At 39.2% G+C, this 14,272-nt stretch overlaps 1 protein-coding gene across 6 annotated transcripts in view; it reads right to left on the bottom strand.

Annotated features, from left to right (window-relative positions):
- Positions 1–14,272, bottom strand: part of LOC145670315 (putative divalent cation/proton antiporter TMEM165) — a 151,098-nt gene that overhangs the window by 59,451 nt on the left and 77,375 nt on the right. For all 6 annotated transcript variants that reach the window (XR_014128256.1, XR_014128257.1, XR_014128258.1 and 3 more), the window contains one exon: positions 2,530–2,743. Coding sequence is in view for 3 of the 6 variants with exons in the window: in XM_081738805.1 (XP_081594931.1) it covers positions 2,530–2,743 (214 nt within the window). In the remaining 3 variants the exon portion in view is untranslated. The remainder of the gene's footprint in view (positions 1–2,529; positions 2,744–14,272) is intronic.

Here is a 14,272-nt window from a genome sequence, read left to right as displayed (position 1 = left end):
CATTTTTCAAATGTTTGTGAGCCATTCTGATTTTTGCCGATTACAGCGCCATCTATCACGCAACGAAAAAATGTTCAATACAAAAGTTACGTATTTTTTTACGGAGAATCAGAATATGGAATAAAAAATGGGGGTTCCTATTTAAGATTTCAAAGTTGCCTCCCCTCCCGCCCCCGGGGGGTGGGGGCAGGGGGTCGAGTGTGGTATCATTGGATGTCCCCCTTCGAGACGAACAACTTTTATTACAACTTTTTCAAAATCCGATTTGTAGTTTTCCAGATATTCAAAAAAACAGTTTTAAATGCCTCACCCGGTATATATATATATATTTGGTCTAGGAATTAATTCGTGCGGGTGGACAAGAGATGGCGCAACGAACGGAGCGTCCCACAGTTCCGTGTATCCACACATGTGTTGCAAACCCCTGTCATCGCGTATCGTTCGTAGTATAGGGCAGTGGATTAAAGAGGCAACAACACCAGTTTGTAGTTAAGTGAACATGGCGCAATTTGTGCCTGATAAAGTGTTTTTGCGGGGTGTACTGCTGCATTACTTTAACATGCAGAAAAGTGCGACTGAAAGTCATCGTATTTTGGTGGAAGTGTATGATGACCATGCTCTAGCTGAGCGAACGTGTCAGAAGTGGTTTGCACGGTTTAGAAGTGGTGATTTCGGCTTGGCAGACCAAGAGCGAGCTGGACAGCCAAAAAAATTTCAAGACGAAGAATTGACAGCATTGCTCGAGCAAGATTCGTGTCAAACGCAGGAACAACTTGCAGCAGCATTAGGCGTTGATCAAACAACAGTCTCCAAACGCTTGAAAGCCATGGGAATGATTCAAAAGATGTCACATTGGGTTCCACATGAATTGAAAGACAGAGACGTTGAAAGACGAAAAACCATTTGCGAATTGCTGCTTCAACGACAGAGCAGAAAGGGGTTTCTGCATCGAATTATTACGGGTGATGAGAAGTGGATCCATTACGAGAACCCTAAACGAAAAAAGGCCTGGGTGAAACCAGGTGAACCAGGTCCATCACAACCAAAACGAGATATTCACTGTGCAAAGGTTATGCTGTGCATATGGTGGGATATGAAAGGTGTGGTGTACTATGAGCTGCTGCAACCGGGTGAAACTATGAATGGAGAACGTTATCGACGACAATTAATGCGTTTGAAGCAAGCTCTGGCCAGAACACGACCAGAATGGGAGAACAGACATGATAAACTTATTGTTCAACATGATAACGCTCGCCCACATGTCGCAAAACCGGTCAAAACCTATTTAGAAAATGTCGGATGGGAAGTTTTACCCCACCCGCCGTATTCACCAGACGTTGCTCCTTCGGACTACTACTTGTTCGATTGCATGAACAACGATTTGATTGGACAGCGGTTTACTTCTTCAGAAGATATCGAAACATGGGTCTCTGACTGGATCGCTTCCAAGGATGAGGACTTCTTTCGCCACGGAATCCGTACATTGCCTGACAGATGGGCGAAAGTGGTGGCTAGCGATGGACAATATTTTTCTTAAGGTATTTATGTATTTTGTGTTTGTACTACAGCTTCAATGTGTGCGTACCAACCGCACGAATTAATTCCTAGACCAAATATATATATATATATATATATATATATATCGCTTAATGTATAATACAACAGAAATTCGTAATTGTAAAGGCACCGTTGAATTTCGATATCTTTTTCTGGATTACAGATTTCAAAATACAGGTCGTAAAGTGGCTGGTAAGAAATTCGTACCGGTCACCGGCCATAATCAAAATAACAGCCATATCTCCAGGCAACCTTACAGACTACCCGCCAAAAGGTCAAAATATCACTAGTCAATACTATTCTCATCTCGTTAGTCGGTTACAAAAGAAACTGAAAATCAAACGTCGAGGAATATTCAACAAAGAGTTATTGTTGCTGGCATGCAATGCACTAGGTCTTCAGCTAATGCATATATAGCAAAGACAGTGGAATTACGATATGAAGTCTTGCCCCATCCTCCAAATCCACCGGCCCTAGCATCAAGTAATTTCTTTCTTTTTCTAGAAATGATTAAGTGAGACGTCATTTTGACGTCACTTTTGAAGTACTAATGTGGTTTCAAGCCTGAAGTGCAAATTTATACAGAAACTTCTCGCGAAAAGGCGTCACGACACAAACGCTTCTGACATGCACGCAGCACGTATTTTATTTTGCTAAGCTGCAGAACACAAAACGCCTTGTATTATGGGATCATCTTGCAAATAACAAAAGCTGCGGAGGAATAATGTGACGAGAGGGATCTTGAGCAATTACTAAATTCCAGACTCTTTCAAACAAAATTTCACTCACATGAGTCGCTTGATTGAAGAGACTAAAATCGCGTTACATTTTCGAACCACTCTCTATGCATTTTGATCTTTTCGTACGCTTGCAAAGCTTAGAGACGAATCTCAAAAAACTAATTTTACAGAAAATATCACGAAGGTAATAAGTGCAATTATCAGGAAAGAAGTAATTGCTGTATCTACTTGCCTGAGAGAATAGTCATGACAGCGAGCGCCGTGATTGCTCCAAGGAACACTGTGATTCGAGGATGTCGCATTGCCATAATCGCTGCAATGAAGAAAGTCTTGTCTCCGAGTTCGGAGACAATGATGACCGATATTGAAGCAATGAAGGCATGGATAAATCCCAAGTTGCTTTTCGACGATGCGGTTGCTGGTGTGACGTGTCCCAACACATTTTTCTGAAAGAAACAAGGAAAACCATTGGAATTACACATAATTGTATTAATCAATGCTATATAGTTAGTAATTCTATCAAGACATACAGAAACATTTCCAAAGCAAATAATATGTTTCAATATATTCTTCCATGAGTTTTAAGTTTAAAGTTCCACGATCATGCATAAAAGCTAAGGGGGACTGTGACGATGAAGTGGATGATAATGATGGAATTACGAAAGTAGGAAAGTGAACGGGAACCCGAGAAAATCCACACACACACGAGTATTTGTCCATTACGAAGCGAACTTGGTGGGGGCTGAGATCGAACCAGGGACCTCACAAACAGATGGTGAGCGCTCTACCACCACGCTACCGCGGCCCCAAAAGAGAAGTAATTTAGTAACGGTGTGTACACTGACAAGTCAGAACATTACGACCGCCTACATATCTGATATGTACACCTTTGGCTTACAGGACAGGAGCAATGCGGTTTGGCATGGAAGCAATGAGAGCTTGGTAGATGGCTGGGGGCATGGTGTACCACATCCGCTCACCAGTCACTTAAAATGGGTGTAATTCCGCGCAGGAGGGGAGTGATGGGCTCGGATCTGGCGGTTAATGACACCCCAAATGTGTTCGACTGAGTTAAGATCAGGTGGGCTTGGGGACCATTCAAGCAATTGAGATAGCATTGGTAAACGTGTAGATGTCCGCTGTGGAGGCCCGTATCTAACAGCATACGGTGAACTGTATCCTCAGACGCAATTGTGCTTTGTCCACTGTTCAAGTCTGTTAAAGTCTGCGTCACAGTTTGTGTCCTATCCTATTATACTCACCTCGACAGCCTACAACGTTCGACATTTTTAATGAGATGTGGCAGTCCGATGTCTTCTGGCTTGGTGCTGGTTTCGCCTTTAGAAGACATTAACCACGGCAGCTCGCGAACACAAGACAGGTTGCGCTTTTTCCGATATGTTAGTTCCTAGCTGTTTGGCCATCACAATTTGCCTCCTAGATCGCCAGCCTTCTATAAGCATCACATTGACTGATCGAGTGAAATCCCTGTCACCACCTGGCGAGCGGTGCTGCTTCTCTTACCCAACAACTTTATTCAAAAAGTAGTGGGTGATCATATTGATTTAGCTTGTCAGTGTATGCAAGTATGTAGGTACGGATGAGGATAATGCAAATGAAACTGATCTGGTGTTGGTATTGCAGTGCTAATATCAGTGTTTTGGGAAGTTTACCCTACTTGGAATCAAACTTGTTTATAATAGTATTGAATAATGTTCTATTTATGTAACATCTTAAACAAATCAATATTAAGAAATGTAAAATGACCTACAGAAAGGGCCTCCATGTTGGTTAAGAAAGTATCGTTGTAAAAAGCAAACAAAATGATATAGATGCGGCCGTCCATGAAAGTGTTCAGAATGGTAACAGGAATGTTCTTTTAGAAAAGCTCGCTCTAACTTTAGGCTATTGTCATTGCTTTCATAATCAAAGCACTAGAATTATTACAAACAAGAACTTAGCTTTTCTTCTGATGAAGTTAGCTTCTTAGTTTCCATATACGTAACACCACTGACACTTTTACATCTAAAATTTTGTTGCCATAAAACAAAGAAACTTAGTAACTTGGCTGTCAGTGATTGAATCCATTTCGTAACTTTTTGTGTGTGTGTGGGGGGGGAGGGGATCTAAGATTTTGACATTTTGTAGGTTAAAATTCCAGTTCTTTATCTTCGCTATTTTAATGACCAAGATTCCGACATTCACGTATTCTGGACCAAGTACGGCATTTGGCATTTTGAAATTAAGATTCGGAAATACCAGACAGAAGTTCCCACATTCTGGAATTCCGGACTGAACTTACAAGTTCTCAGCGTTCTGAGGTTCCAAAATTTCGGACAAAGTATTGTGATTCCGGAATTACAAAATTCCGAGCCCAACTTTTAGGTTCAAATTTCAGAAACTTCTCTTTCCGAAATATTCCGGAATATACACCTACTCATTAAGCACGATCTTGTACCATGACCTTTTAATTTAACTCTCTTCGTAACGAGAATGTAGAAGGATATGCTCTGTTCCTATGAATTTGCCATGCATTGAACGAACTCAAGTTTCGGCGTGGTTAGAAGTTCACGCCAGTAGTGCATACCATCCATTATAATTAAATGTTGCATAAGAAAGTAAAACAAGAATCACTCAAGTAAATTAAGTCTACGGCTATGCATTGCGTTCGCAACGCGTTTTTATGGCTCATGCGTACGCTTGGAATACGCTGACCATGTATTTAAATGTGGATGACTAATCACAATCCGCTGCAAACGTGAAAGTAATAAAAACACGTAGAATACGTCGGCTCGAGCGTATTTGGTGCATTTCGGAACAATAGACCTCCTGCTGTTTCGCAATTAGTAAAAGATGTCTAAAGGAAGGGGAAAAAACGAAAGACGTGTTGCCAAGCAAGGGGAGTTTAGCAAGAAACAGCTGCTTGGAAGATGCTTTATGCAGAGTATTGGAACTCTGCTATTATAAAGTACGAGGGCCATTACGAAAGTTTTGAGATACGCATTATGTGGCACAGTATTTGAATTCCAACAATTGCGTTCGGTAGTGGTATCCAGAGCGAAGAAGCGAAGCAAGTTTCAACTCGCCTCGCTTATCGGCATGACCGTATCGCCTTCACTTGTTTGTTGATGTGAGGAGTATTCGGCTGTCTAGAATGGAGCTCGAAAGGGAACATTTTCGGGCAATAATCCTTTACGATTTCAAAAGTGGTTTGAACGAGACACAAAACCTTGACCGTTTGCAGAGGGCATAAGGGGACCTTGCTCCTTCCCGTGCTACAATTTTTCGGTGGTTTGGTGAATTCAGAAGAGGCCGGACATCGCTTAAAGATGAAGAGAGAGCTCGACGTCCGGCAACAGTTGTGTCAGATGAAAATATTGCCGCTGTGGAACAAATGATTCGAGAAAATCCTCGAACAACTTTCAAGGACATTGAATCTACAGTGAACATTGGATCGCCAGCAGTAACAAAATTCTTCATGATTATCTTCGGCTCAGGAAGGTTTCATATCGTTGGGTGCCTCACACTTTGAACAGCAGAAGCGCATGCGTGTGGAATGGTGTGAAGAAATGCTTGCAAGACTTGATGGAGGCAATTCTCGACGCGTCTCTTGGATCTATCTTGAGACTTGGATCTATCAATTTGACCCTGAAAATAAACGACAGTCTACAGTTTGGATCTTTCCAGACGAAAATCCACCCACGAAAGTGAAGCAACCGCGAAGTGTGGGGAAGAAAGTGGTCGCAACTTTCTTCTCCAAATCCGGCCATGTTGCAACTGTTCCACTTGAAGAGCAAAGGACTGTTACTGCTCAGTGGTACACCACTGTTTGTCCAACAAAAGTGTTCCGGAAGCTTTGGGACCGGCGTCCAAGAACTGTATTGCGTGGGATCCTGCTTCATCATGACAACGCGTCCGCACACACGGCCAGCATCACAATTCAGTTTTTAGAATCTACGGAGGTCAAACTTATGACTCATCCGCCGTATAGACCTGATCTGGCTCCGTGATTTTTTTTTTTTTTTTGTTTCCCAGGATCAAAGATCACATGCGTGGGAAGAGATTTTGCAGGCCTGAAGAAGCTGTAGTGGCTTACGAGATTGAACTTTCAACACTTGAAGAAAAAGACTGCCAACACTGCTTCCAAAAGTGGTTTTCGAGGATGCAAAAGTATGTACAGTGTAATGGTGAATACTTTGAGAAAATGTAAGTGTTAAATTGATTTTAAGTATGTAAGTTATTTTACATCTCAAAACTTTCGTAGTAACCCTTGTATGTGCGTATATAGCAAAAGAAAATTCACAAAAATACAAGGAAATTCCAAAAATTAGTTAATTACAGAAAAATCTACGTAACACAATAGAGTTACATAAAAAAAAAGATCTGGAAACCCTGACTGTCTCACAGTATGATTCATAACTGGCGAAAGTAAAATTGCCTAGTAGCCATCTTGGTCGCGTTCGCTGCGGAGGGGGGGGGGCATCTGAAACGCATCCTCGTATAACCATAGACTAATCGTTACATGTACAACATATTCGATATCCTTGGTAGACAGTGTAGGGAAAGCTGCCTTCTCTTATTTTCTAGCCTGAGATAAAGTATCAGCGACAAACTGAATTGCACACTACACAAATTTTCAACTTAAAGAGCTAATTGAACAACGCAGAAATTTAAATAAGCAAAATATTTGTCTAAATGTTACAAAGTACTAAACAAGAAAGAGAAGGGAAGGAAAAAAGACGAAGACTAATCTGTTTTTGTAGACACTGATTATCGCATAGTAATTACTTAGCCACTTAATGACGTTATACACCGACACAATAATCAGTGTCTCAAAAATACAGGCGTCCCGCGTGAGGACACCAAGGATACACGTGTACTCCAACGATTTTATTTCAATTCCTCGAGCGAAACAAATTTAGGAAGACGTCATATTAAGTTCATTGTGATTATTGGTCAAGGTAAATAAGCATACCTTAAATAAAAATGGCATGTATCGTATATAATATGCTACTTCCATCGATGATTTATCAGGATGTATACTAAAGTGATAACACTAAGTTTCTTTACTTATCTTTGCCCTTTCCAAGAAGAAATTAGTTTCCCCAACTTTCATACTTTCAAAATTTGTTAAATCGTTAGATATTTAGAATTACTGAAATGTGCTACGAGTTTTGGCCATTATAATACTACACTACAAATGAACACACACATTAGTTTTTTTTGTTTTTTTTAACTGTTTCACTCATAAGTCATTATTTTATAAATTTAACGACTTCCATTCGTAGTCATACTGTCCACTTTTTTGTCCAAGTAGGCTTTGTGGTGGACAAACTCCATGTGCGTGGGTTTATTCGGGGTTCTCCCGTTTCCTCACACTTTCTTCATTCCATCATTTTATTTATTTGTCATCATCACCGTCTTCTTCAGTCCACACGGCATAATCGTGGGCAGCGACGCAAATCTGCCTTCAACTTGGGGGGGGGGGGGATAAGACCGTTCCCATAATCTTTTTTAAGCGATGTTCAAAATATTTATGAAGTTGAAAAAATAACGATGTGGAGGATCAGCGGAGCAGAGTTGTATTCAACATTGAGAGGCGGGCAGATTTGAGGCTTATTCGGGGGAACATCAATTTCATCTCACTTTCCTTAGTGGCAATCGGACACAAATCATCATCACATTTCTGATCATAAAACACATTTTAAATTGGATTATTGGGGGGGGGGACGGTCTCCCAGTTCCAAGATTGAAGGGAACATGTCCCCCTCATCCCCCTGGGGTTTGAGCCAGTGATCGTGGGATGTAAAACTCAAAGATTAAATTTAATTTTTCTCTAGTTTTTTCTACTTTTTGATTCCACCTTTCACTAATTTTCATCACCATCGCCTTCTTTAGCCTACAGAGAATAACTGTGAGATCCAGAAATCTTGAGTTATTTTATTTATTTATTTATTTTTAAGGTTATCATCATCATATACAATCTTCTACAAACAGCATAGTCACCTTCCCTTCTCTATCAATCCTTGAAATAGTATTGCCCACGAGATTTTTTTAATTCGGGACAAGACTAGAAAAATGGTAATTCACGTTTTTATCCGAACGAGACGAGAAATTTCTCGAGCCTAGTGGTTAACAGTAGTTCACGCAAGTCTTTGGTTTCAAACACTGTTTTAGTGTTTCACGATTTTCACAATATGAAAAACTATAAATTGATAATGTGATTGTACGAACATAATGAAAAGTATTTATCAACGTTTAAAGATACCCAAGTCATTACACAATATACTCCAATAATAAATATGATTAAAATGTTCCTGTATCACACTCTTCGTGGACCTCCATGACTTGGGAGGATTCTGATAACTTCTACATCAAATTAAGAAAAAATATCGGGGAAATTTTTGTTCACAAATTAAGAAAAAAAGACCGAGACGAAAAAGTTTTCCGAGAATCGAATCAAACTAGAAAAATTTGAGAATCCAGATGAGATTTTTGCAAAAATTTAGGTAATGAGAACATATTTCTCGACTCGACTAGTCTCGTGCGCAACACTGCCTTGAAGATGTTACAACATGAAAAGGCACAGAATTTTTTTTCTGCAGTTCTATAATATTTTATTAAATGTAACACGGATACTCCATGTAAAGCAGAAAAACTCGCGCCTATTTTTATTACCCTTCAACCTCTCACAGAAGATGAAGTTCAATTTGGGAGTTTCAATTTATTTAGATCATATGGGGAGACCAAACTCAAACGGAATATTTAAAACCAGTAGCGTAGCCAGGATGTGTGTTTGGGGGGGGGGGGGCAAGTGCTGTTATAGGTACATATAGAGAAATTACAAACAAAAAATATACAAACATAAAAATATATAAAAAAAAATTACTAACATCAAAGTACCAAAGTACATTGTCGGACCTCTCTGGGCTCCCCCCTTCCCTACGCCACTGCTTGAAACCACCTGAATTCGCCTACCTTATATCATCCATATTTCTGTTCATTCCAGAACCTGAAATATAAATATATCTGACATGTTCTACTATTGTGTTACATTAAAACAGGATTATGAACATTCCTAACAGAATCTATCAATAGTCCAATCCCAAATACAACAGTTTCGAAAGGAGACCACGGTGTCACAGTGGTCGAGTGTTCATCTCAAGTGCGTTACGTCCCTGGTTCGATGTTAGCTCGTACTAAATGGACTTTGAGACGGTAGAACAGGGTTGTGTGGGTTTTGTCTGAGTCTCCCGTTTCCTCCCATTTTTTTTTTCATTCCACCATTCATCATTATCATCATCATTATAATTTACATCTCTTCGCCTCGGTGGGCAAACGTCAGAAGTTAAACTTAAAACAGTATAAAAGATTAATTTTTCTTCATTTGAAATCTGCTTGCTAGTATGAGATCATACAAATCGAAGTTAACAGTGACTATTCAGAGCAGACATGTAAGCAGAATGTTATTAATAAATGTCCTAATTATAGATTTGTCTATCTAAAATAATTTTTTCTTATATTTAAACATTCTGTGTATGCTTACGGGCTCCTATCAACTAAAACCTAAAATTTACAAACGCATAAGACATATATAAACTTTTTCTGACTCGAAACTCCCCTGGCAATACTGCTACAGACTTTTACATGAGTAACTGGGAATAATAACTCAATCGTTTATGAATATTTTCTGTTACTGTAAACTGTACCATTAACAACTTTAATAGCTACATGAACGCGTAAACAGCGATTTCCATCTAAAAATATAATCCAGGAAAATAAAATTATAATATGGCATTCTACATGTAATAATAGTTGTCAATTTAATGATTTATGTACCTCTATTCGAGAATCCTGAGATCGACTATGCAAGAGTTACCTTTTTTTTTTAGTTTTCCGTAAATCCTTTTCATTTTTAAATTGCTAAATATATAAATAAAGCGAATTTACTACGACTTATTATTGTTAGGTCTATGTAATTTTAAACCCTTTTCATTTTTAAATTGCTAAATAAATAAATAAAGCGAATTTACTACGACTTATTGTTAGGTCTAGGTATATATAATTTTAGCCGAATGACAGCTCAATGTCACAACGTGAACTAACTTTTGCTACGCTAATTTCCAAAGGAAACTCAAAAAGGAAAGAAAATACTTTTTTTTTTTTTTTTTTTTAACAAATAACTAAACCAACAGGGATAACCTTCGAACACAATTAAAATTACATTTTTCCTCGTCCTGTCTGAAAATCATTGTGGTTATCTTGTACCGTCATTTATTCACGACACACTAAATTATAGTTTCCGTTCCCATTATCTGTTAACGCATGTACGTTGTTTATTATCATGTGTAACTAACCTTCAAAAACTTTGCGCTAAGAAAAGAATTAACAAACAACTTTTATGCAAATAGTGTCCATTCTAGTTTTGAATCTACGTAAAACTAGAATACGTAAAAATAAAATCTGACCAAACCAAACACATGTTGTTACGAATCTGTTTTATAATTTGGCAATATATCATTGGCTCCAGAAAGTACAATCTTAAGGCTTCGACTTTTATATTTCAGAAAATGAAAAATTACTTCAGGCAACCCACAAGATTCTTGTTTTCATTGGCTGTCAGTGTTGCCAGAGCTCAAGACTAACAAGTAGCAAGGTTATGCTCGAAAAGCAGCAGATTTGAACTATAAAGGTAACCAAGAAAGTGCCGTAGCCTTTTGTGGAGGTCTGTGTTCAATTGGCCCTGAGTGGGTATATCCAACATACTAACTCGTTGTGGCAGTTCAGTTACACCGTGAATTTGTTTAAGGACAGAGCGAACATGGGACTTCCACAGAGCATCATAAGGACGTGTAAGCTGTACGAGTTCAAACTGGGGTCAAACCGCTGCAGCGGGACGGAAGATACGCCAGCCCTTTGACGCTTGAACACTTGAAGACGCACCATGTGCCGGAAGACCAACATATGTACAAACTGAAGATCTTCAGGCAGCAATTTAGGCGAACAGTGGCCAGACATGTGAGGAACTGGGACTACAATTCAGTGTGAGTGGAGAAACTATTCGGCAGCACCTCCATCTACTTGGGAAGCACTACAAAGCTGGGCCGATGTGTCCCACATGATTTGACTCCAGGCTAGAAGGCAACGTGAGCAGACACTTGTGTTTCTTTGCTGTCTCGTCTGAGGAAGGAGCAGTTTCTGGACAGGGTGTTGACATGAGGTAAGTGGGTCTTGTACGAAGCTCCACGGCACCGTCATCATTGGTTAGCATCCCATGAACTGGTTCCAAAATAGCCGAAACCAGCACTGCACCAAAAGAAGATCCTTCTGTGTGTTTGGTGGACTGTTCGCGGCATCGTGAATTGCAACTAGCTAGTCAGAGCATCAATGCAACTGTGTACTGTCAGCAGTTAAAGCGTGTTCAAGAGAAACTCAAAACTCTGGAGCCAGTACTTCTGAATCCCAAAGGGGTCCTACTATTACAGGACAACGCTAAGCCCCACGTGGCTAGGATGACCCGGGATACCATCCTACGCCTTGGATAGAAAACACTATTGCATCCGCCATACTCCCCGGATATTGCACCGTCCGATTATCACTTGTTCCATTCCTTGGACAAACACCTGAGAGGACGCCAGTTTAAATCCCTAGTAGAGGTACAAAATGCACTTGATACCTTCTTCGCTTCACGGCCCACGAAGTTCTACCGCAATGGAATCCATGGCCTTTCAGAACGTTGGAGAAGGCCGTCGATGCCGAAGGTGGTGGGTGAGAAAGCAACAGAACTTTCTTGGATACCTTTATATTTATAGCTTAAACATAAAAATGGTATTTTTGCAGCTAAACACTTTTCTTATATCATATATATATATATATATATATATATATATATATATATATATATATATATATATATATATATATAATGCTGGATGTCTTAAAAGTCCCCTCACAGGGTAACTCTTATTATTGGAGTTACAACAAAAGTAAGAGGAGAAACAGTCTCCAAATATGATGTTTTCAATCTAAAGTTTTTTTGTCTTTTTTTAAATCAGACGAGCCGTTTGGACTGTACACTCTTTATGAGCCCAATGTTAAATGAAAATGCAACGTTGCCATTTATTTGGACATACAACAAAGTGAATGGAGTCATGTCTGAAATGGAGGTTGGCTATCGACACGTTCGCGTAAAATACAGGAACTTCATTCACTTATGTTGTGGGTATAGGTAAATGGTAACGTTGCATTTTTATTTAACATTGAGCGTATAAAGAGTGTACAGCCCAAAGCGCTCGTCCGATTAAAAAAAAAAAAAAAAAAAAATCCTTAACTTTAGCTTGAAAACATATTTGAAAACTATTTCCCCTCTTACATTTTGTTGTAACTCTGATAATAACAGAGCTACCCTATGTCAGGGACTTTCGGGACCCCCTCTCTCTCTCTTTCTCTCTCATATATATATATCGATTTAATGGAAACACTTGTCGGAAATCTCTGAGATGTCTGGGTTGGCAACGGTTAGGCGGAGATTGCAGTTTCGGACTTATCAGTGGCGTGTCATATCGATTTCAATACTACGTTAGGATCAGTTGAACTGCAGTGCGCATTGAACTGGGCAGACGGTGATAGTATAAAATAGACGATCTTTCGATTTCCAAGAAGACATGTTTGCTTAAGTCAATTTTGTGGACTCTGAAATACACTTTACAACATTTGCAGTACGTTTTTTTTTTTTTTTTTTTTTTTCACTATTATTTCTTACTTCTTTGATTCATTTGCTACATTCCTTATTTGGGACTCATGAGTTTTGGGAGTTTTTATTGTAACTTCACTTACTATGTTAGTATGGATATAGCCTGTAGAAAAGTAAAAGTAGCCCAAAAAGTAGCGTGCCGCCCAATTTGAAATTTTGGTAGCGAGAGTACGTACTTAAAATGTCGCCCAATCCGCTACTTGTAGCCCAATCTGGCAACACTGTTGGTTGTTAGAAGTGGTGACCTTTCATTTTCTAAAATATATAAGCTGCAGCTTGTAAGATGGTACTTCATAATACGTCTTTACGCAAACACAGATATCTGTAGGAACAGTTTTTGACGCCATACTTGACTGAAACAACGAAGTTTTGCACTTGATTAGGATTACAAAATAGATTTATGTGCTTTCGTCATCTATGGCCATGTTAACCCATCACACATATGAAGGATGACGTCCTTCGGTGATCACACTGCACGGGGAATTGAAGAGGAAAAAATGGGGAAGGAAGGAAGGTACCATCCCAGCGTCTGCCTGGTGTGAATGAGGAAAACCAAAAAACCTCACTCAGGATAGCTGGCCTGAAAAAGCAGTTACACCTTTTCGACCGAGGAATCGAACCCGGGACCGCTCTCGGCTTGTATTAGGAAGTAAGCCCTGAAAACACTCGTTAATCCATTACTTCACTAAAATTATAATTTATATTACATTATAAATAAAACATTAAAAGGGGAGGGGGAAATACCAAAACAGCTTTACGGAAAGAGTGAATACGCTGTTTTTTTTTTTTTTTTTTTTTTTGTATCAATCTGTTATCTTGTAGTGTTTTATCGAATACAAGTTATTCTTGCATTACATAAAACTATACAACCTTCACTGTTGTCTTTATTACAATAACAAGAAATAACAAGTAGTTCTTAGGAGCAGGTTCTTATCATTCCGAGAAATGACTGAACAACAAAGATAAAAAGGATTTTGGCATAAAGATAAAAAGATGTTGATTTAGGGGCTTCGTTTGGGCAGGGAAATTGTCCCCTTACGTTTGGGAAACGTAAGCCTCCAGTTTTAGCCGAGACAGTCTCCATTTTTCAACCGTTGTCCCGTTTCTTATAATTTTCAAACGGGACGCGAGCAAATACAAACAAAGCGTATCATAATTGTTATTCAAAATATAAATGATGAGAGATGACTATATATTGAGCTAGTTTACTACCAACATTTGT

The sequence above is a fragment of the Thermobia domestica genome, chromosome 14, assembly GCF_964235325.1.
Source record: "Thermobia domestica chromosome 14, izTheDome1.hap1.1, whole genome shotgun sequence".
Lineage (NCBI taxonomy): Eukaryota > Metazoa > Arthropoda > Insecta > Zygentoma > Lepismatidae > Thermobia > Thermobia domestica.
Note: the sequence above shows the minus strand (reverse complement) of the source record. Positions and strands in the feature narration are given on the sequence as shown.